Here is a 22,237-nt window from a genome sequence, read left to right as displayed (position 1 = left end):
CTCCTGGAGTACCTAGAGCTTGTATGTTTTCAATGACAGATAGGTGCTAAGTAGGATTGGTCTTAGGTCTAAAAAAAGGTACTCTGCTTTTAGGCATCTGCAAACTCAAGACATCAGGTTTTTGAAACTTCTACCCTGACACTACACCACATGCAACCACCTACAACCATATCTCAGTACTCATGACGCAATAACACTCTACAGCTCCCTAGATAAATCCTGGTAAACGGGACCAAGTATCCCTGGTACAGGCATCTCCGCCGAACTCCGTCGACGGGATTCGTCTGGCTTAGAGGATCGAAATGGGACGAACGACAGAAGTAATTACCGTTCCGACGATTATATATCCGGCGGTGATAGGGGCGAGAAGACCGGCGAGATTCGCCAGGCAATTGGTGAAGGACATCAGCACGCCGGCGAACCTCGGCGAGATGTCCAGGTGGTTCACTTTGAATCCGGAATAGATGCCACCGTTCAAGCCCACACCGACGGTCAGGATCGTCACCGTCAGCCAGGAGCTGCAGCTGGTGAACGAGGCGGCGATCAATGCGATCGCCGGCCCGAACTGGCCGATGCTGTTTATGATTTTCCTTGTGTACGTATGGTTGAACTTGCCGGTCGAGATCATCCAGTCAGCCACGTGCGAGATTACCATGGAGAAGATCCACATGGCCAGGTACGGGAGTGAGGAGATAGTGCCGTTCTGAAACAAGTATGTGACGTTCATCATGACCGTTGCACCATCAAGATGATGGTTGACTATACAGGGTGGATCATGTACAGTTACTGACGTCATCCTAGCCTGTGGCTCAGAAGTGAACAGGGGCAGGGACACGCCCACTCCCGGCGCTCGGCCAGTAGTAACAGCGGAACTAGTCTAGACACGCCTTTCTTCCAATCCTTGCCCTGTTCAATTCTGAGCCACTTTTGGCTGTGATCGAGTAACGCAGTGCAACTAGGGGTTCCTGAATAGACAGCTTACCGATTTGATGTCGAAGTGAAGTATCTGCTTCATGAAAGTCGGCAACTCGGTCATCAAGGTCTCGTATCCGTAGTTCTGGCCCATGTGAGCGATCAAGATAGCCCAGAAGGGGAAGGACGTAACGATGGACCGCCACGGCACTGGAGGAGACTGAACAGATGGGAGGAGCGTCGCGGAACGCCCAGATTAGCGAATCGAACGGGCGGTAGAATAAAATACATAGAGGCTGATCCATCGTGCAAGGGAGGAGCCTCGTCTCGTTCGAGTCTGTCAACGCAGACCAAGTCGACCAGCCGATACTCACCGAAGCTCCAGCGCTGCCCCACAGAGCGCTCAGTATATACTTCTTCTCGTCCTCGGCGATGCGCGGATGGCTCTCCGGGTCCTCGTACACCATCAGCAGGAACGCGATGCACCAAAGGCTGCCGACCGCTCCGAACACATAGAAGATCGATGGCCAGCCACCGTCGAAACCGTACTCGGACAGAATTCCGCTCAACGGCATGGATATCACCGTACCGAATTGAGCACCTGTGTCGCGGTTGAAAAAAAATACAAATAAGTCACAGAATCGTCACGAAGGTAGCATAGTCGACAACAGGCATGGTCAAGCCGGCGTTCGAGCCAGATTTTCGGTGAGTCGAGAGCCAAAGATTCTAGCCGGCGAGGCCACGCCCCTCGGGGATCCAAGAGTCGCATGGTGGGGATGCCACGCCCCCTCTCGGAGGTCCAAGAGTCGTCCGTAGGTGAGGCCACGCCCTCTCGGAGATCCAAGGGTCGCATGCTGGGGAGAATCAGCGTTCTCAAACTTTCTCGGCTCCGTCTGGCTCTCGAGCCAGCCGAGGGCTCTTCGCGAGAGCCCTACGACTTGGACATGCCTGCTGCTCGAGGAAACAAAACGGGAGATAGAGACAGAGACAGAGATAGAGAGAGATAGAGAGAGAAATAGAGGCGTGTCGCGGGTAACATCGATCCGGCCACAGCCTGCGAACACGTTTGGCTCCATCGGTGGGCCGCGGTAGGCGATAGAACGGCGGAGAAGGATTCGCGCGGCGAAAGGAGGACTAGGGCCTCGAAGATCGGTACCGAGGATGGCAGCGAACGAGCTTACCGGCATACACGAAGGCTCCCATCCTACTGCGTTCATTCGGCGGTATCCACTTGGCCAGCATCGCGTGCGTGCAAGGCACAATTGGACCCTGCAATAGGGATAATCCATTCCTAGGGGCAGGAAATACACCCGAACGATCAAAAAGCGTTCACACATCACGTTTATTTTTCGTCGAGTTAGTGTTTTTCTTTTCTTTTTTTTCTTTCTTTTGTTCCGTTCAACCTGTTCACCGGGAGGGGAGATCGTGACTCACGCCGGTCGCCTCGCATTCCTTTCCCGAGTGACGGCAATTAACGGAAATCGTTACGTGACCCTTACTCGCTTCACTTTGTTGTTATTACTGTTAGCTTCGCTCCGCGATACGCGTATCTCCCCGCTTTAACCCCTTGCCGTGCAATGACGAGTAACACTGAAGATTTCTAGACTAGTTTGGCAATCAATGGTGATCGTTATCCACGGATCAAAGTGTCACTGTTTCGCTATCAATGGATTGTCTTCGAATGAAACCTGCTTGAAGTAGAATGGACGATTTTGATACTTTTGGTGAAATTTACGCGACCGACAGCTGTTCAAATATTTCTACTGAAAAACTTCCGAGCGCAAAGGGTTAAACGGGGAAATTCAATTAGCCGATGACGAATGACGATTCCGCGGTCTCCGGTTCGTCGAAGTTTTTCGAGGCCACGCCCCAGTGAACAGGTTGACGTTCATTCGCTCTTTCTTGTCCCGCGATTCGTTCCAAGATCGAGAGAGAAAAGGATCAACTTACCTCGCCCAGACCCTGGATGAACCGAACCCCCATTAGCCAATAGTATCCCTTCCTCGCCGATACAGGCACCAACAGCCCGAACACCGAGTTGATCAGCATGCCGACGCCTAGGAAGTACTTGGACCCGTACCGTTTCGCGAGTATGCCGAACGGTATCTGCGTGATCACGTACCCGTAGAAGAACGAGCTCAACAAGTAACCCTGCATCGTGCTGTCCCACGGGAAGTCACCGTCGCTGTGGCTCTGCAACAGCAATGGACCCATTAAGTTCCATGAAATTTTTCTTTTGAATTTTTAGACGAAATTCTGTATGTAGTAATGTGTTTATCTTGGAAAAATAGTGAAAAAAATCTGACATACTCAATATATATTATATATAGCAGTGGCACATTCATATCACCTAATGTAAATGTTGATAACATTGTTTCTATTCAATAGTGCATATAAATAGAGTTTTCATTATTCTGGAAACATTTATTTCGTAATTCCAACTTGCGAAAGTTTTAACCTTCATTTCAAATTATTTATAAATAACAGTTAACCCTTTGCACTCAAGAATATTTTTCTCCACAAATACTCATTATTTTCTGATGAAACATCAACGATATTTTTTGCAACTAACACTAAGAAATACCTTGTATAAATTAAGTCACAGAACTATTTCATTTTGCTGTTCCATGTATTGATACATTATAGAAAATTTAATATTGAATCCTAAATTTTATCATTTCGTTCGGTCAAATCTCTCGAGTGCAAAGAGTTAATAGTTATTTCAAATTTTATAAATAATTTCTCGCGGCAATCATGACCATTCTGTAAATTTTCAGAACTTTAAATGAAGTGTAAATTTTATCTGGAAATAAAGCCTGATTCAATTTGTTCATTCTAAATACCAACTCGTATTTATCCTAATCATTAGATACGTTATTCATTAACAAATTGTCTATAACAATTTAGAGTGATTTATTAAAAGATCACTGGGACTTACAGCCGCGGCGGCAGTTATGTTGTGATCGTATCCGCACTCGTTGGTCACCACATCGTGCTCGTCTGTATCCCTGAGGGCTGTGTGGTTCACCATCGCGACGATCGCCACGGACATGTTGGTCCTCATCACATAGGCGTTCGCCATGCCCAGGAAAAGCATGAAGGTGACGATGTGGCGCGATCCCAGTAACCCTGAAACATCGGAAATCGGTCGTCAGCTCCATGCCTGGTAATCTCCGTAACGATACGTTTCGTTTGGAACTTTGATCGCTAACACCGACTCGGCGAATCGCGAACTATTGTGCCGACAAATAAATCAACATGGGAAAAGAATATCTAACCGAGTAATCGAGGTTTCACTAAGATATTCAAATTTCGTTTCCACACGTATTTTTCGAAAAGGAATCTTCCGAGTAGAGAAATAAAATAACAAACGAGTTCGATACCGACAAATAAATCGAGATGGAAAAAGAAGACTAGACCATCACGTTCCTCGGTCTAGCCCTTTGCGGTCCGAAGTGCTCTTGGTTTCTCACTTTCAGGTTCACTTCAATGATAGTTGATTCGATTGTAGCTTAACCCTTTGCACTCGACAATATTTTCCATTAAAGATATTCATCACTTTCTGACCAAATATCAACGATATTTTTCGCAACTAACGCGATTGCTTATTTTATATAAGTTAAGGGACAGAACTATTTTATTTCGATGTTCTATGCGTTGATACGTTGCACACGGTTTAACATTGAATTGAAAATTTTATAAGTTTGCTGCGTCGAATCAGGTGGCAACTGAAAGACGCCTCTCGAGTGCAAAGGGTTAATATGACGCTCTGTTTATTTATTCAAGAATATCTGGGAGTCATTGAAATGTTACCTTTAAATGGTACAACTGTGATACTATAAATACAGAAAAAATTGTTAAAACAGGTAGAGGTTGCAATAAAATAGAATGTCGAGTCTGACTCGAGGACTGCCAAGGGCTAGCCATCGCGGCCGGTCGCCGTTCAACCCTTCGCCGATTGCACAACCGAAAGGCAGCGTCGGGAAAGTGACGATGATGCCACTGTCAACTAAGATAACGCGTATCTGGCAGCGAGAACGCGGTGACACTTCGTTAGCTCGTTCCTCGCGGGCAATTCATCGATCATAATAGCAGACGCGATCGGATTGTACGGTCGCCGATACAGGTGCAGATCTCTCGCTCTTAGCGGACCGTTCTCGGTATTCTGATTATAGCTCTGATAAGCTCCGATAGCGAGCTGCAGTCGAAAGACCGATACAGCGGACACTGGATAATTGCGACACAAATCGGGACCATTGCGATTATCACAGGTCTCCTCCTCGCGAGCCGATGTTAAAAACTTAACCGGTTTTTGCAGAAACCCCGACAAATGGCAGACGATCGCGCTACCGATTCAATTTCGAAACCGAATGACGCTTTATTTTTACTAGATGTTGACTCTTGCGGAGATTCTTTGGAATGTAGGGAACCTTTAATGGATAAAGGGAAATTATATATTACTTAGCATTTCAGATGGTTTTGTAATCAGCAACTGTAACTAATTTTTGGAGTATCCCCAGCGAAAATGAGAAATACCGTGACATTTCTTAGATCTTTTATTTTCCTTAGTACAAAATTTGGATGAAAAATAGAATAATTGTAGGGTAGTTTCTTTGATTCATTAAAATATTTGATATTATTCCTGGTGCAATATTGGAGCAGAGTTCAAGGGGTTAACACTAAAACTACCGAACAGTTGAAGTTCCTCTATAGAAACTTCAAGAATGCGTTTATTGAGACTTCAGTTCGCGCATTGATCAATCAATTTCTCGGAGAAACATCTGTTGGCTTTTCGGTAATTGCGAAACGAAGAAATCAGGAATAGGTCATTTTGAGCCGTCTGGTAGGTTTAGTGTTAATTGCTTAAATTATAGGAGAAACTACATGCTAATCTCTCGCTGGCCGAGTAACTCGATTATTTTGTTGGATTAAATTGTCGACATTCGTTCGCAAAGGGTTAACCCTTTGCACTCTAGAGGTGACTCTCAGTCACCACTCGATTCGATACAACAAAACTAAAGTGAAATATTTCATATTTCAAATTAAACTTCGCATTGTTACGTGAAATATTGAAATAAAGCACCTTCGTTGTTTAATTTATCTGTGAATCATCGTTAAATTAGTTTCAAACAATATCGTCTATATCTCATTGGAAATTTCGGATATTTCTAAAGACAAACTTTCGAGTAAAGGGTTAACTCGTGACCGGTCAACAATGCGTTAACACCAGAACTACGTACCAATCAAAATGATTTCGATCTGTTTAGCAATTATTGATATCTTCGAAGCATCGAACATTCGAAACGATTCCGAAACTACATAGTGTCCTTTGAATACTACAATGAATGCCTAAAGAAACCGAAAATAATCTGTTACAATTTTTACGGGAATTCTGATACATAACACGCTTCTCGCAGTCGTGTTAATGATTTACACTTCGATCGAACCCAACTTTCGAGCTGCTCGGTACAACGATAGCTCCTCGAAAGGACAAATCTCAGACGTTCCAGGGAAACTGGAGGAACGATCCAGGTCGAGCGATCGGAACGAATCTCGCTCCTCGGGGACGATTATCAATTATCCATCCGAGATCGACAAAGCGACCCCGGTTGCGTCACTTGGCTCGCAGACTCGGCTGCTACCTACGTCGTGTTTGCGACCAAGTCCTTCCCTTCGCCTCGCCACTTCCCTTCTTCTAGGGACGAGCTAAAGAGGGAAAGAGAGCGAGGAGGGAATCGGATCGGGGGCCGAGGGGAGGAAGAAATTACGCCTCGAAGTCTCGACTCGCGGCCCAAGGGTACGCCGAGACCTCCTCTCTTCGCGTAGGAGTCGCGCGAGTAATCCGACCACCGACGATTACAAACGACGGAGCGACTCGGAGCGTAACGGCTGATTAGATTACGAATTATCTCGACGATCTCCCAGCTGAAATCACGGTAATCACGTGCGCCCCGATCGACGATGACTGATTTATCAGCGGATGCTCGGTCGGACTGACGACGAAAAATTCAGAATCATCGGGCACGAGTGTCTCCTCGTTAATCCCTCCGATAGCCAAACTAACGTCGACGCGAATCGACCAGCTGCCTCGAGTAATGTGACCCTATCGCTTTCGGGATTATTACTCGAGATCGAAGAGGAGACTATTAATAGACCGCGGTCGTGTAAATTGTTAACAAATACAGGAAGCGGACGCTTCGGCAAACGTGTTGACAAGCGGCTGTGGCCCGATTGCGTTTTGGCCAACTTTGGTTCGGTGTTCGGTCGTCAAGGACGCGAACTGCGAAAGGCGAAAAATGCCGATCCGATTTCCGATTGTTCGGAGAATTTGAAAGGTTTCTTGCGGTTCAATGTTCTAGTTTATTGGTGGAGGTATTGTTTGTGTAGATTTTACTAAGGTGTTCTAGCGAATGGAATTTATTTGATACTGGGGCTGCCGAGGATTTAACCCTTTGAACTCGAGAGGTGACTCTCAGTCGACACTTGATTTGACGCAAGAAAATTGTAAAATTGAAAATTCAATGTTAAATTTTATCTAATGTACGAACACATGGAACGTCGAAATGAAATAGTTCTGTCAATTTATGCAAGGTATTTCTTTATGTTAATTGCAAAATATATCGTTGATTTTTCATCGGAAAGTAATGAATACTTATTGAGAAAAATATTCTCCAGTGCAAAGGGTTAATATTATAACTAGTGCAATATTGGAGCCTACAGAGATCAAAGGGTTAAGATATCAGTAATTCCGAAACAAAACAACCGAAACCAGTCATTTTGACTGGTACGGTAGTTCTAGTGTTGACCTTTGCACTCGAAATTTTTTCACTAGGAGTATTCAACACTCTTCGATAAAATATAGACGACGCTTGTTGCGACTAATGTAAATAATTTAATCGATAAATTAAAGGTCAAAACTATTTTACTGTGATATTTCACATAGTGACGCATTATACAAAGTTTAGTGTTAAACATCATAACTTTGGGTTAACAATTCCACGCGGAAACATCAGAGTTCGATGATTCGAAGCGGAAGCTTCCAAATGGGTTTCGACTCTGGTTCTAACGTTGACGAGGACCAACGTCGATTTCACGGTCTCCAGAAAACGCGAATTGTCGGGACTGAAACGATCGCGCGGCTGCGTAATGCACCGTGCGTTCCGAGTCGACAAAATTCGAACCGCCGACAAAGCGGATTTCGAATCGCGGACGCGATCCTCGCATTCGAAACGAAGTTTCGGTTGAGTCCGATTCGCTTCGAATAGAAAACATCCGCCTGAATCCTCGCGATCGAGGAACCTACCGATCGGAATTCTTCCATTAGGGTTCATTTCGAGTCGTTCGATTCGCCTAATTCAATATTTACCACTTTCGTCGTTTATAAACTATAAGACACTCGGGATATTCGAAAAGAGTTGAAATCGCGTGTGCAGGTTATGTAACGGTGACGTTAGAAGCAGAATATAATCGGTGAGATACGTGCGGATTAAGATAAAACCGAACGATCGGCGTATCTGAGCAATGGATTAAGGTGAATCCATGAATATTTTAGAGATCCCGGCGTAGACATCGTTACTGAGAATTGATAATTCGAGATTAGGAACCTATTAGAACCGCGGACGAAGATACTTTAACACTTTGAACTCTGTAGGCTCTAATACTGCACCAGTTATAATATCAAATATTTTAATGAATGAAAGAAACTATTCTAAAATTAGATTTTCCACACATCCGAATTTTCTACTAAGAAGGAAAATAAAAGATATAAGAAATGTTACAGCATTTCTCATTTTCCCTAGGAATGCTATAAAAATTAGTTGCTGATAGATTACAAAACAACCTGGAGTGCTAAGGGTTAAAATGTAAGTCTTCAACAGTCGAAATTAAATATCAATTATTTAATAGGAAAACAGGAAGCTACGCGCTGCTCTCTTGCTGTTTCACTAATTAACCTGCACTCGAGAGGTGAGTCACCACTTGATTAGATGCAGTAAAACTACAAAATTTGATATTCAACATTAAACTATGTATAATGCATTGACGTGTGAAATATTAGGATACAAAAGCTTTGTTTCAATTTACTCGCGATTCCTCTTCGAGTTCATTCAACTCTCTATGGGCCGAACTTTAGTTCATGATTATAACAATCTATGCAGTACAAAATTAATAAGTATCCACATATGAATACGAATTAACAATGTATTCAATAGTTTCAATAATTTCATCAAACGAATACATTTAACTTTCAAGTTACAATGACGTTAAACTTTCACGCCTCAGCGTATAAAAGTTCAAGTTGGTTAATTATTTAACATAGTTTGCCATTTTGCAATAAAAAATTAAATACGTCAATTTAACTCGGTATATTGATGCATGACTTCAAAGTCACACGAGCCTATAGAGGGTTAATTTAAAACAATATCGTCTGTGTCTAGTCAGGAAATGTTAAATATTTCCAAATACTTCCGAGTGCAAAGGGTTAAATCATTTGTTCGCAACATAGTCTTCCAAACATGAACATCCGATCTCGTAATGACGACATTCGAAGGGTTCGAACAGCGTATCGAAAGTTCGAGAGATATCGTTCGGAGAACAAACGACAACCGACTGTTTCACGAGCATCGGTTATTTATACGATTTCCGGCCGATAAGATCGGGTAATAATAATGCGGCTTATTATTAGACCCTGTGCAAGCTTTATTTTCGGAGCTGCAACGTATCGCCATACCGCAATTATTTGCGCAGCTTGTCGCAACGCGCTCGTTCGATTTTCGCGAACGGGACAGGTTCCCGCGCATTCCGGCCGCCATGTTGGAAAGGTTGAACCCCTGAGTAGGCAACCGGGTTCGCGTTTCTGCGTTCCCTGTCATCATTTTTCGCGTCCTCGCGAGCGTCACGGCGAGCGGGAGAGAGAAATTTCACGCTAACGATTCGGAATATCGCAGCGCCAAATATATCGGACGTGGTTAACAACAACGCGTTATTTAAAACGCGCCGAACCTCCGCTCTATTATTCCCAATATCGCACGCGATAATTTACAAGTGCAAATATTGATCCCCTTGTTCTTGTTTTCTTTCGCGGTGCGAACGGTGTGTGCTCGACGAAGACACGCTGTGGTTAACCGAGACAAACAGCGGCGATTTTCCCTGTAAACAATTTCTAGATTTTCCACGAAAAGTTCTGAGGTAACCTTTGAATGGTCGTTACGGTTATGTTTCTCCGGGAATCTTAGTTGAGACTACCAAGATTGTAATCTGAGGAACAGATTAAAGTATCCGACGATCAAAAAGTCGTCAACTTTAGTTGAAATTATCAAGATAATCGGAAAAAAAGAGATTAAAATATCCGACGTGCGAATTTGTCCTGATTTTAGTTGGAATTATCAAGATAGTAACACAAAAACAAGTTAAAGTATCTGATGTTCAAAAAGTCGCGAATTTTAGTTGAAATTATCAAGATAATGACAAAAAAAACAAGTTAAAATATCCAACGTTCAAAAACTGATCTTTACTTGAAACCATCAAGCTAATAAATCGAAAGTACATCAAAATATCCGACGTTCAAAAAGTCGTGAATTTTAGTTGAAACTATCAGGATAATAACCGAAAAAAACAAGTTAAAATATCCGACATTTAACAAGTGATCTTTAGTTGAAACTAACAATAATCGAAAGAACATTAAAATAAACGTCGTGAACTCGTCGCACCGACGCATCGACGGTTCGAATTGCACGCGTGGGTCAAGTTCGAGGCTCGTTCGAATCGTTCGCGAGAAGGCTGGTTGGCAACGCGGGAAGAACTCAACTGTTGCTGGTCGCGACGTCGCCGCGACGGTGTCGCCATCGCAGTTGCTGCCGCGGAGAGCAGCTGACTAGCAGCCGACGAGCACGTGCTCGATCGACGACGAGTCGGTGGAAATAGCTAACAAGCTGTTAAAGCTCTGTGCCACGCGTTCCGAAACGCGGAATCCGAGACGTGGACAATTACGGGATCGAAACGAACGAACGATCGGGATCGGTGGTTCCCCTCTCGATCGTGTCGTTCCAATTGTTCCGCTCGCGCACAGAGCACGCGTTCGCTTCGAGTCTCTCCGTCGAGCGACCTTTGGCTCGCGTTCCGAACAGCGCGAGAACGACCGACGGAATTCAACTCGAGGAAACCGAAGCGGTCGCGCGATTACGTATCGATACCGAGCGTTATCTTTTCTGCCCGATTCCACGCGGTTCCTTTCCCACTAATTGGCTCCGTGGACCTCGGCTATCGGCCGCCGGTCTTCTCCTCGGATTCTTCAAGGACTTTACGTAAAAATAGACAAGGATGATTTCAGTTCCTGGTTACACCGACTCGCGTCGTTTAGCTAGTCCTTTGATTGGCTGAATGGAATCTAGGGAGATCGATTTTTGTAACCTTCGAGAATGAGATGTTTTAACATCAGGTTTACGGGCATTTACAGTTTATTTTGTGATTCGTAGAACAGTTGATGTTCACCTATTTAGATTTTGAAAATTATACATTTAAAAATAGACCGAAATATTTGACAAATGATGTTTACAAAATTCAGTGCGCGTCTAATTGACGCGCTCCGTGATCCTAGTGTTAACCAGTTAACTGTGGAACTTAGTTTGAAAAATCTCTCCTCGCGAGCGCAATAAAATCGAATAATAAAAGAAAGAAAAGAATTATACGTTTATCTGACGAAATAACCAATTAATCGTTGGAAAAATTAGTACGTTAATTCAGTATAGTTTCTGTGATAAATGGACTGCGATTTTTATAACCTTCGAGGATCAGATGTTTTAATTCAGTATAGCTTCTGTGATAGTTCAATGGAAAAGTGAAATGGAATAATGAGATGATTCTGAATTTAGAACTGTTAGGATGCGTTAGACGATATCCTTGAAGAGGTTAAGTGAGAATGGCGGGAAGATATGGTTTCCGGGCGAATTCTTTGAATACAATTATGTATTTCTCGGTAATCATTAAGACCAGAAAAATTGTTGATTCACTCATGACGCGTTTCTCAGACTGTTGATAAATCGGTATCGATGAAGGTACTGAGAAATTGTTAGAATTATTTCATGAAATACGAGTATCTTGTTATAACGGAAAAAAACGGAAAAACCACGTTCTACGTGTGCACGATGGATCGCGAGGAAATGTTTCAATAATTTCGGTTCCTAACACAAAAGTTTCCAACGAGATAACAATTCTCGATAGTAAAGTGGCGATACGAGTCCCTAACGCCTGCAAAAGACGTCGGGTTCCGAAATGTTTCACAATTCGCTTTTCTTCCGAGAAAACTCGACCGGGAAGTTCAACTTTCGGATGCAACGATCCGTTGCACATAAACTACCACCATGCGACGATCGGGGCTGCGCAATTGCATGGAACGGGAACGTGCGTGCTACGAACACCGTCCATGAGACCATTGATTTTCCCCGGCGCTGCTCACGCGTTTCGAAGATGCGTTGGCACCGTACAAAAATTCAATTAGTCGTAATTAATGAATCACAATTTTTCCTTGCACGATACACTGATCAATTATTCTCCCATAAACAAACGTACCGTTCAACATTCGAGCACTCCGACCGTACGCTATCATAACCTAGAAGTTCTCTATAACGTAATTTTAATGTCCGATCAGGTCGAGTCATTGTTTCACACTTTAAATAAATTCTTTTCAATTTATATATAATTTAGCTTCACCTGGAGGTTTCGTATATTTCAAAGAATCCTCGTCAAAGGGTTAACACTGGAAATACGTACCAGTCAAAATGGCTGGTTTCGATTTCTCGCATCGCAGTTATCGATACCTTACGAATATTCGAAATATCGAAAACAGTTTCGATCGATTACTGTAACGAATGCCCGAAGAAACTGAAAATCTGTTACAATTTCGAGGATAACATATCAGCCATATTAACCCTTTGCGCTCGAGAGGTGACTTTTATCGCTTGATTCGATACAGCGGAACTGTGAAGTCGACTATTCAGTGTTCTAAATGAAACTTTCTATTGTTACGTGAAACATTTAAACAAAACAGCTTTGTCAGTTAATGTATCTATGAATTATCGTCAAATTAGTTCCACGAATAAATTCTTTCCGTTTGTCTCTCTCCGCGCTTCCCGTCGTGGCCTGTCCGGGCCTATTAACGCGATGCTTTACACGAGTCGTTTCCAAAGAAGTTATCGCGACGAATAAATTGCTAGCGGTTATTACTAGAGCCAGAGGACGAAGAGTATCCAGCGGGGAGCGGGGGGCGACGCCGCGCGCGAAGGAACCCGTGAATAGTAAAAAGAAAAAAAGAAAGTGGAAGAGTGCGTGAACGCGACAGAATGGAACAAGAGAATGTTGCCACTTGACGCGGGTTCACCCACGCACGATTATTTTCGCGTGTACACGGCGACGCGGACGCGTCGGTCCCGTGACAGTTCACGCGCGTTCCACTGTGCCCGTGTGTGGAACGCGAGAAAACGAGATACTCGACACGACGCGACGGCAGCGTCGAATCTGCGCGATCGTTGTCCAACGGAATCGATTCTCGTTCGATGCCCGGATTACACCATAGACGACAAACAGACTAACGTCAACAACCGAGATTCTCCTACATAGAATTTCCGATCTACGTTGAACCCGTACACCGAAATGTTCCACGATGACGTACTCGGTTTCCCGTGATTTTTCATAAAGAGTAACATTCTCCGACGAGTAAACAGATAAAAACAAAAATACGCGTGGTCTAGGAACGATCGAAGTCGAGGAAAGGACGGGTTCCGAGCCAAGGGAGCGACGGAGAAACGGCCGAGACGGCCGAGAAGCGGGAGAGCGAGAGCGAAAGCACGTGGCCGGAGACGCTTTTACCGAACTAATGCACACGCGACGTACACCGTGTCGGAATAGCGTCGACGGCGGCGAGGGGGGCAGAACGGTTTCTGGACGAGGAGCGGTCGTCTAACGAACGACGACAAGCATAATTCGAGGCGGTCGTGTCTGTACTCGCAGGGAACGGCGACGATAACGCGTGTCATACTTCTCCGTTTCCGTCCGGGCCTGTCCTCTTCCTCCAGGCCGGGTTGCTCCCACACTAGCACGTGGCCATTCCGTCCTCGGTTCTCGCCGTTCGCTCGGCCGTTGCCGTTCATCCCGCCTTTGGACGCACTCGAGGAGACCGGAATCTCTGTCCCTGTTCCTCTCTCTCACACGCGCACACACGCACACCGAGCGTCCGTCTCTTCTGCTTCTGTTGGCCGGCCGCGAAAAGCCAGATTATCTATCCGTCGCGTAGCGTCGAGAACTCTGGTCGCCAGACGTGGCTGTAAGCGAGCGAGCGCGCGCGCGCCGGTACACGGTTCCGAATTCAAGACCGAAAACGAAATCGAGCGCGAGCCTTCGGCGACGAGCACGGGCGAAAAACTCGGTGACGAAACGTCGTCGGTCGCCCCGTCGCGACGAAGACAGAGAGAGAGAGAGTGATATATAGAGACGGAGAGAGAGAGAGAGAGAGAGAGAGAGTGTAGCACGAGAGGCCGGGGAAGAGAAGAGACGACGTCGGTGACGACGATTCCCTCTCCGTTTCCGTTCGACTCGCGTGCGAGCGATACTCGCGATTATTCACGGAATCGTTTCTTCGACTGGCCGACGTCGGAGACGCGCGGGGAAGGAGGCGGTGGCCGACGACGGGCAACGAGACACGGGAGAGAGGCAGCGACGGGAAGACAGAGAGAACGACGGAAACGAGCCGCACACGCTCGGGTTTGCGGAAGCACGACGTCGACGTCGACGCGACACGGGACACAGGACTCGGGATCGGGCGCCCGGGACACGCGGCTGCGGCTACGACAGCGACGACACTCTCGATAAACGCGAGAACGCGGTGATACACGACCGACTGGTCACACACACTGCGCGCTTAGGATCGGTTGACGGTTTCGTGCACACCGATAACGATGATTAACAGCGATCTCGTGTGACGGGAGCGAGCACGCACCTGCCTCCTCTGTCTCTCTCGCTCCTTCGGCTCGGTTCGGCCGGCATTCGGCACACCGAGTTTCGGACGAGCCGGAGCCCGGGAGTGGGGGGCGGTGCGCGAGGCTAGCCGAGACACGAGGTCGCTCGGCCAATCGGCGAGGCCCGTTTCCGCGGCCGGCGAGCCGGTTGGACGCGCTTGCGCCATCTGACGTCCTCGCGGTGACGCGGCCAATGGCACGCGAACGCGCCAAACGCGCCGACGTTCGCGGCGCCGAGTTCAAGCCGTCCGTTACTTACGATGCAGTTTTCTCGATTGCATAGCGGCTCTTTTGAGGATATTTTAATCCCGATACAGAGCGGACGTTTATACGTCTGTCGAGGAGCAACTGTCAGCTAGGGGTAGATGCAATAGAGTCTAATCGAATGGAAATTGAAACAGCTTTTAAACGATCCTTTATGTCTCCCGGACAGAAATAGTCGTGACAGCCTTTGTTGCTGGGAACAGCAGTTGCATCGGTTGACACGGTAAAAAAGCTTGGAATATTTATTTCAAAGAGTCGCCGTTGAAATCTTAGAAACGACCGACCTTCGGACCTCGCACTCATTCTCTCGCAAGCCGCGCCCCTTAAAATAGCGCAACATTGTGTCAATTATGTCATTTGAGCTATGCCGGCCCTTGCATAACGGTAATAACATAACTATCGAGAAGAAATCACTGCGGAGGCGTACCGCGTCGTCGTTATTGTTAGAGCCCCGGTCATCGGGCGCAACAGTTCGGTTCCACGCCGAAAAGGTTAAAGGCAAAAGGGTCGACGAAGGACGCGTCCGGGCGTGCGAACGGCGAGTGCGAGAGCAGATCTAGAAACTCGTTTGCTAGAGAGTACAGTCGTTGGATCTGAACAGGAATAATTAGCGCAAACGTCGTACAGTTAGTCGTAACGATGGCGGAAAGGAACTTCTCTCTGGCGAAAGATGGCCGCTAATGCGAGGCTGGTGAACGCGAGGTCTCGCTTCACGCCGACAGAAGTAACGCTGATTGGATGGGGAATCAGAACAGCCGAGAATCGAGGAAAGCTGTCTCACGTTACATATTTATGATCAACGTTTTGCGTCTTCCATGGAGAACATTAGGTTACTTTCACCCTTTGAACTCGGGAGGTGACTCTGAGTCACCACTTGATCTCACGCAGTGAAACTATAAAATCTGATATTTAACGTTCAACTTCGTACAATGCGGTACGCGAGATACTGGAATAACCTAGCTTCGTTCCTCAATGTACTTGTGATTTCACTTCGAGTTTGTCTCAAAGGATATCGTCTGTTTTGGCAGAAAATGTTGATATTTCTAGTGAGAAACTTCCAAGGGCAAAGGGTTAATATTGAAAAATGGACTTAAGCCACTTTAAAAGTCAACGTTTCATTCTTTGCATTTAGAACAATATTAAAACCACGAAGATTGCTACTGAAGCAAAACTTTCAAGTGCAAAGGGTTAACTCGACATTGAAAAATGGACTCAAGCCATTCTCAAATTGAACGACTCATTCTTTACATTTACATAGTACAATATTAAAACCACGAAGATAGCTATTGAAGCAAACACTGCTCGTGGGTTCGAGACAGGATCGTCTCCAGCGAAATTACGCAACGAGATCTCCGCGTCTTATCTCGGATCGATCCTCGGCGTTTTCTCCGGACCGCTTATCGCATCGTCGGCCCGTTATCGGATCGTGGATAACAATTCTGTTTGGCGATCGCGTAATCGGCGATGCGAGTTTTTGCGTTCTAATCGTCGCCAAGGATCCGCCGCCGCTTGGGAACGTAATTGATACCGCGGCGTTCGAGCGTGTCTCATGGTTCGCGGAATCTTTCCTCCCGCGTTATCGCCGCGTGAGATTTGCTCCGCGCGAAGCCGCACAGCGGGACGGAACGGCGATCAGAAATCTCTAACTTTGTTACCGCTTTACTTTTATGGAATTCCAAGCACTCGATCTTTGCCATAGGCTCTTTGTATCCTATTAATTTCAACGGAAACGCTTATCAGACACGTGAAACTCGCAATCACTGTGCCTTTCTTCAGCAACAACTCCACAGTATTTATTTTCCGTCAATAAATTGTACATGTTCCCTTGTCGCTCAAAACTTTTTTCCCTCGCACCCTCAATTTTCTTTCTATCGCCATCGTTCCTACGATACAACATACTTCGCACTCAATTGAAACCACATCTAGCGATGTTCCACAGATTAACCCTTTGCACTCGGAGCATTTAACATTGCATTCGAAATGTCCCTAAGAGGGGACTTCCGAGTGCAAGTTAAGCTCGCCGAGCATAAGTGCCATTGGTAGCGCGACGATCCGTTGATCTCAACCATCAACAGGAAAACAAAAGGGAACACCATACATAGATCGTACCCACAATACAACGGTCTCTCCACGAAATCATCTGAATTCCCATCGATCCCGCGACACCGCGGAAATCGGCTTTCCATCGGCACTTCTCAGCGCGCCGTGCGCCGCGCCGCGCCGCGCCGCTCGCGTCAAGCGATGACTCACCGCTCGCAATACGTGCGTAACCGTTTGTTTAACCGAAGCCGCGCGTTTGCGTTTCGCAATCGCGCCGGCGACAAGGCCGCCGAATCGGGCGATCACGCCGAATCGGCGGAAAATTCGCGGCGAGAGCCGTGCCCCGGAGCGGATCGATCGGACCGGGAGGATCGATCGGACCGCCGCGGGACCGGAAGAACGTCCGGCCGCGTGCCCGGTGCACGCGCGGCCGCGTTCGTATTAACCGCCTCGCCAAATCGCGGATTAAAATAAAGATGCCGCGGCGCGGGCCAATAATAGAGACCGCGGGGTATCGCGTGCCAGGAAACCGTTGCGTTAACCCCTTAATGCACGGGTTTCTCGCGGCGCGCGATCACGTTAACGAGCTACGAATGCAACGTGCGCGCGCTCCGCGACCGCGTTTGTTGACTCGCGGACAAAAAAGAAGAGAAAAATTGCTAAAGCGGGATGACTGTGCAGGAACGAAGGATCCGGCGAGCGGATTCACGTGAAACGCGACAAATCACCGGGATCTCGAGCTCGATGAACGTAAATTACCGTGGCGCGTCGTGATTCAGCGTTATCTCGACGCCGATGATGCGCGAGCTTCCTTAAGGCGAACGATTACTCGCCAATTCGCGGGTAGATAACCGCCCACGAGAATTCTACGGATTATGCAATCCACGGCTAAATGTGGATACATAGTTGGAATTAATGCCGGGGATGCTAATCGCGGATAAACACCCGTCGGCGGGGGCAGGCGAGTGTTGCTCGTTCCTTCCTTTTCGATTTCACTCGCCGGTAACTTTTCACTTTCTTGCGTCACCCGTTGCAGTTTCCTTTTATTTCTTTTTTTTCTGCGTGCTTTCAGGGGAGTCGCGTTAATTCGATTCGAGCCTTGGATTCTGTCGGATCCTCGGGAGTAATCGGATAATGAAATAATTGATAACGATTGGAAATTATTGAAAACAATTGGACGCGCTCCGGAATAATTGGAGTTAATCGGGATTAATTGAAGTAACCCTTGATTATGTGCGAATCCCGTTTGGAAGTGCGAGACCGACGAAAGGACCGGTCGAATGGGTTTGTCGGGAATTATGTAATTGGGATTATTCGAATGTACGCGCTATTTAAGTACGTTCCCGCCAAGTATCGTTGGACGAAGCGCGAATACAGTGTACGAGATATCCTATTTCTGCTAACGAATCTGAATTTAACCCTTTGAACTCTGTGGGCTACAATATTGCACCAGTTCTAATATCAAATATTTCAATGAATCAAAACTACCCTAAAATTATTAGTTTTTCCACACATCCAAATTCTGCGTTGAGAAGGAAAATAAAAGATCGAAGAAATGTTATATTTCTCATTTCCTCTAGGAATACTATAAAAATTAGTTACAGTTTCTGATAAATTATAAAACCTAAGGGTTAAAAGCATTGAACATTCGAAACGATGTTGAAAATAAATAGCTTCACTTGAATACTGCAACAAATGCCTGAAGAAACCGAACATAATCTATTGTTACAATTTTTATACGGATCACATATCAATCGTAATAAATCCTCGGTAGTTTTAGTGTCAAGTAAATTCCATTTGCTAGGATACCTCAGAATAATTACAAAACAACTTGCAGTGCTAAGGGTTAATTCATCCAACACTAGAAAATCTCGACTTCCTCAGATATCCAACAAATCTCATTACAATTAACATCTAAACGACTCAAAAACCGTCTTTATCAATATACACACTTTTACCAACAGAGAAAAAATACTCGGTTACCGACGGTCGATACTACCGACACCACTCGTTCATCGGTAGTCGTTAAAACGAATTCCACCTGGAATCGGCGTCGGTAACGAGCAGGTTCTCATAATCGATGCTCGATACATTTTTCCGCGAGCCGGACGATCGAGCCACTTTCCCGGACGATCCGTCGCATCGCGTTTCACGCGCGGCTGGCTCGGCGACGTTCCCAGCCGGCACGACCTCGATGCTCGTTCCATCTGGTCCCCGAGCGTCGCGCGTCAACAGGAAACGTTTGAACCCGAAAACGCATTATTCACTTTGCAAAGTGGAAAATAACGTCCGTCCGTCCGTCCGTGGGCGAGGACTGACGCAGAGCCAGGCGTGCACGCGACCGGCCGCCGGAAACGCCTCAAACGCCGGAACTCGAAGTTTCGAGCGGCGCGACGCGACGCGAGGCGTCCCGCGACCGACATTGCTCGAACTTTCCTCTCGATCCGTGTCAAGGTGTACACGGTTTTCGAGATTCCGCGCGCGCGTCATCCGCGACATTTGTCACGCCGCTCGAAGGTATCCCGACGACGTTATTCGCCGCTCGTGTTTTCGAGACCATTCCGCTCGCGAGTACAGACGTACCTTGAGAGCTGTCCCCTTTCCCTCCGGCGGTTCTTGGTCGCCTAGCTTCCCGTCGTAATCTAATTCGTCCATCTTAATCTGTCTCGCGAGTCGACGATTCATCTCTATCAATTTCATTCGACTGTCTCGCACTATCGTGTCCACGATGGAGGCGTCACGTCGGTCATCGATCAACTAGCCGAAAATCTTCGGCGTCCGAAACGTCGCAGCGAACATAGATGGCTTCCGTACCGACCGATCGCGATTCGAACCCCCTAGCATTCTCCAGTGGCATTGCGTAACACTAGATTGCATACGAATAACACTATCATGAAAGTGCACAGGCGAAGGATAGTCCGTGTAAAGAAGGGTCTAAAATTACATCTGACAAGCGCCGCGAGAGTCTTGACCATTTTTCTGTAGGTATCCTCGTTAGGAAGAAGCAATAATTATTCACTACATCGCATTACTATTGACACTATAAGCTCAGTCACGTTATTAAACATTTTCATTAGTGTCCGTTATCTCGTGCGACGGTTCCAAGTAATTCAGAAGCGTCAGTGTCTGACATGGCACTTGACGTGTTAATGGCTATCCCCATGTGATCGAGCGGTGATAACGTGACGTCTGAAACGGAATCTATCGGGATCGAAAGTTCGTTGACGTCCCCGGGAGCCGCGATCGTCTCGAGCGTCACAGAACCAGCTGGAACGCTCCGGGGGACACTAGCAATCGCGATCGGAACTTTCTACTTTCGACGGGCTCCCCGACGTCACCGATCACGCGGCGGCCGTGCAGCGACACGCACGGATGGCGCAGCCGCTGTCTACCCGGCGACCCCGAAGCATCCCTCTCTCGGTGGCTAAACTCCGGCGTCGCGATTACGCCGCGGCCCATTGGAATTCTGCGGCGGATTGCGCGTCGCCTTGCCGATAAATTATTTCCGCCTGGTCGGTTGGTCGGTCGGTCGGCCGACTCTCTGCCTTCCCGTTCGTTATTAGCTGCGCACGTTTTATCCATTCGGCCCGAGCACGACGATTACCGACAACAACAGGCGAACGCGACTCGCGACATGCATTATTCACGAGACACCGTGCGCGGAATCGAGTCGGCTGGAATCCCGAGCTCTCGGCCCGAAAATTTCTATCGGTGTACCAGCCTCCTAATGTCCCATGCGCGCGTCGACCGTAGAACCGGAACAAGACACGAACGCTTCGCCTCGCGCAGGATAACGCGCATTATGTCGCCCCAGTTGAATCCGGCGCGTTGAATACGATTATAATACCGAATTATTAACGATATTATAAATTATTGAAATTAAATCTTCAATATTTAAAGATATAATAATTTTGTCATTAATAATGTATTGGAGAAAGAGAAAAATTTTGCTCTAAAATATAATAATTGACAGCGGAAACAGGATGTTTCATTTGCGTTCACAAGACTTGAGTAATATTTATTTTTGCTAAATTCTATTTAAAATCTTCGTCACGTGTCTCACACGATGTAAGCCAAGGGGTGGTGGAAATGAATTTAGAAATTTTTCAATGTCTGAAAGACGTCATTGAGAATTTTGGGATAGAAGCGTCTCGACGTGCGTGGCACGTCTTTCCAACGCAAGTGGTTAAATTGGACGCGACTTGAAGCGGCGCTACGTAAACTCCTCATTAACAGAATGTGGAGATCTAGTGTTCCAGGAACGTGTCACGTTTCCACTTCTCTGATCCTTTATACTCGAGCTATGAAAACTGAGGATCGTTGCATCTGCGCAACAGTCGACATTAGAACTACCGATTGAAACTTCCGGAAATTTCTCTATAGAAGCTCCCAGAGTGCAAAGGGTTAATAATCGCGGGAAGAGAGAAATCAGGAAATCTAACCTGTTCGGTGGTTCTAATTAACCAGTTAACTGTGTTTGACGAGTATACACGTCATCGTAAAGCTTGACACAATACTAATTCTTTCAGCGACGAATTCTTCATTTTTTCACATAAACATGTAATTCTTTGTTTCGCTTCGACCTTTCATTAAAATATACTCTACGTGTCGTCCTGCGTTCGACGAGTACACGCTCCATTGTTTTATTTTATTGCGCGCAGAACGAGAGGTTTTTCCAACTAAATTCCACAGTTAACTGGTTAAAACGTTAAAATGTTCTTACGCGGAAAATGCGAATGCGTTTGACTAACCTCTCACGGCCTCCAGTCTAACCCTCAGCGCTCGAAGTAGCGAGCATAAACACTCGACACGGCCGCCGAGTCGTCCTAGATGTGTTATCCGAAAGTCTCGATCAAGACATCTGTTCACTTCCGCGTCGCCGTAGCCTTCGTTGATAATACATGGTTTCCGTCCGCGAATAAACAAACGTAATCGCGAACAGTGGCCACCGATAGAGATGGTTATCAGGATTAGAGGTTAGAAACGCGGGAGACGTCCGACGGGAGAAAAAGAAT

General features: G+C 46.4%; 1 protein-coding gene across 7 annotated transcripts in view; it reads right to left on the bottom strand.

The window, feature by feature from the left end:
* The window catches only part of Picot (putative inorganic phosphate cotransporter protein picot), a 42,421-nt gene that overhangs the window by 3,193 nt on the left and 16,991 nt on the right, over positions 1-22,237 (bottom strand). For 2 of the 7 annotated variants that reach the window (XR_012998407.1, XM_031979673.2), the window contains exons 1-7: positions 13,943-14,928; positions 3,851-4,041; positions 2,863-3,105; positions 2,094-2,181; positions 1,287-1,513; positions 983-1,132; positions 329-703 (exon numbers count right to left, since the gene is read on the bottom strand). Coding sequence is in view for 6 of the 7 variants with exons in the window: in XM_031979673.2 (XP_031835533.1) it covers positions 329-703; positions 983-1,132; positions 1,287-1,513; positions 2,094-2,181; positions 2,863-3,105; positions 3,851-4,041; positions 13,943-14,054 (1,386 nt within the window). In the remaining variant the exon portion in view is untranslated. Of the gene's footprint in view, positions 1-328; positions 704-982; positions 1,133-1,286; positions 1,514-2,093; positions 2,182-2,862; positions 3,106-3,850; positions 4,042-12,678; positions 13,827-13,942; positions 14,929-19,805; positions 20,539-21,973; positions 22,123-22,237 lie in introns of those variants that run through there. The other 5 variants (XM_076366855.1, XM_031979674.2, XM_031979677.2 and 2 more) reach the window with 4 other exon arrangements.

The sequence above is a fragment of the Nomia melanderi genome, chromosome 4, assembly GCF_051020985.1.
Source record: "Nomia melanderi isolate GNS246 chromosome 4, iyNomMela1, whole genome shotgun sequence".
NCBI lineage: Eukaryota > Metazoa > Arthropoda > Insecta > Hymenoptera > Halictidae > Nomia > Nomia melanderi.
Note: the sequence above shows the minus strand (reverse complement) of the source record. Positions and strands in the feature narration are given on the sequence as shown.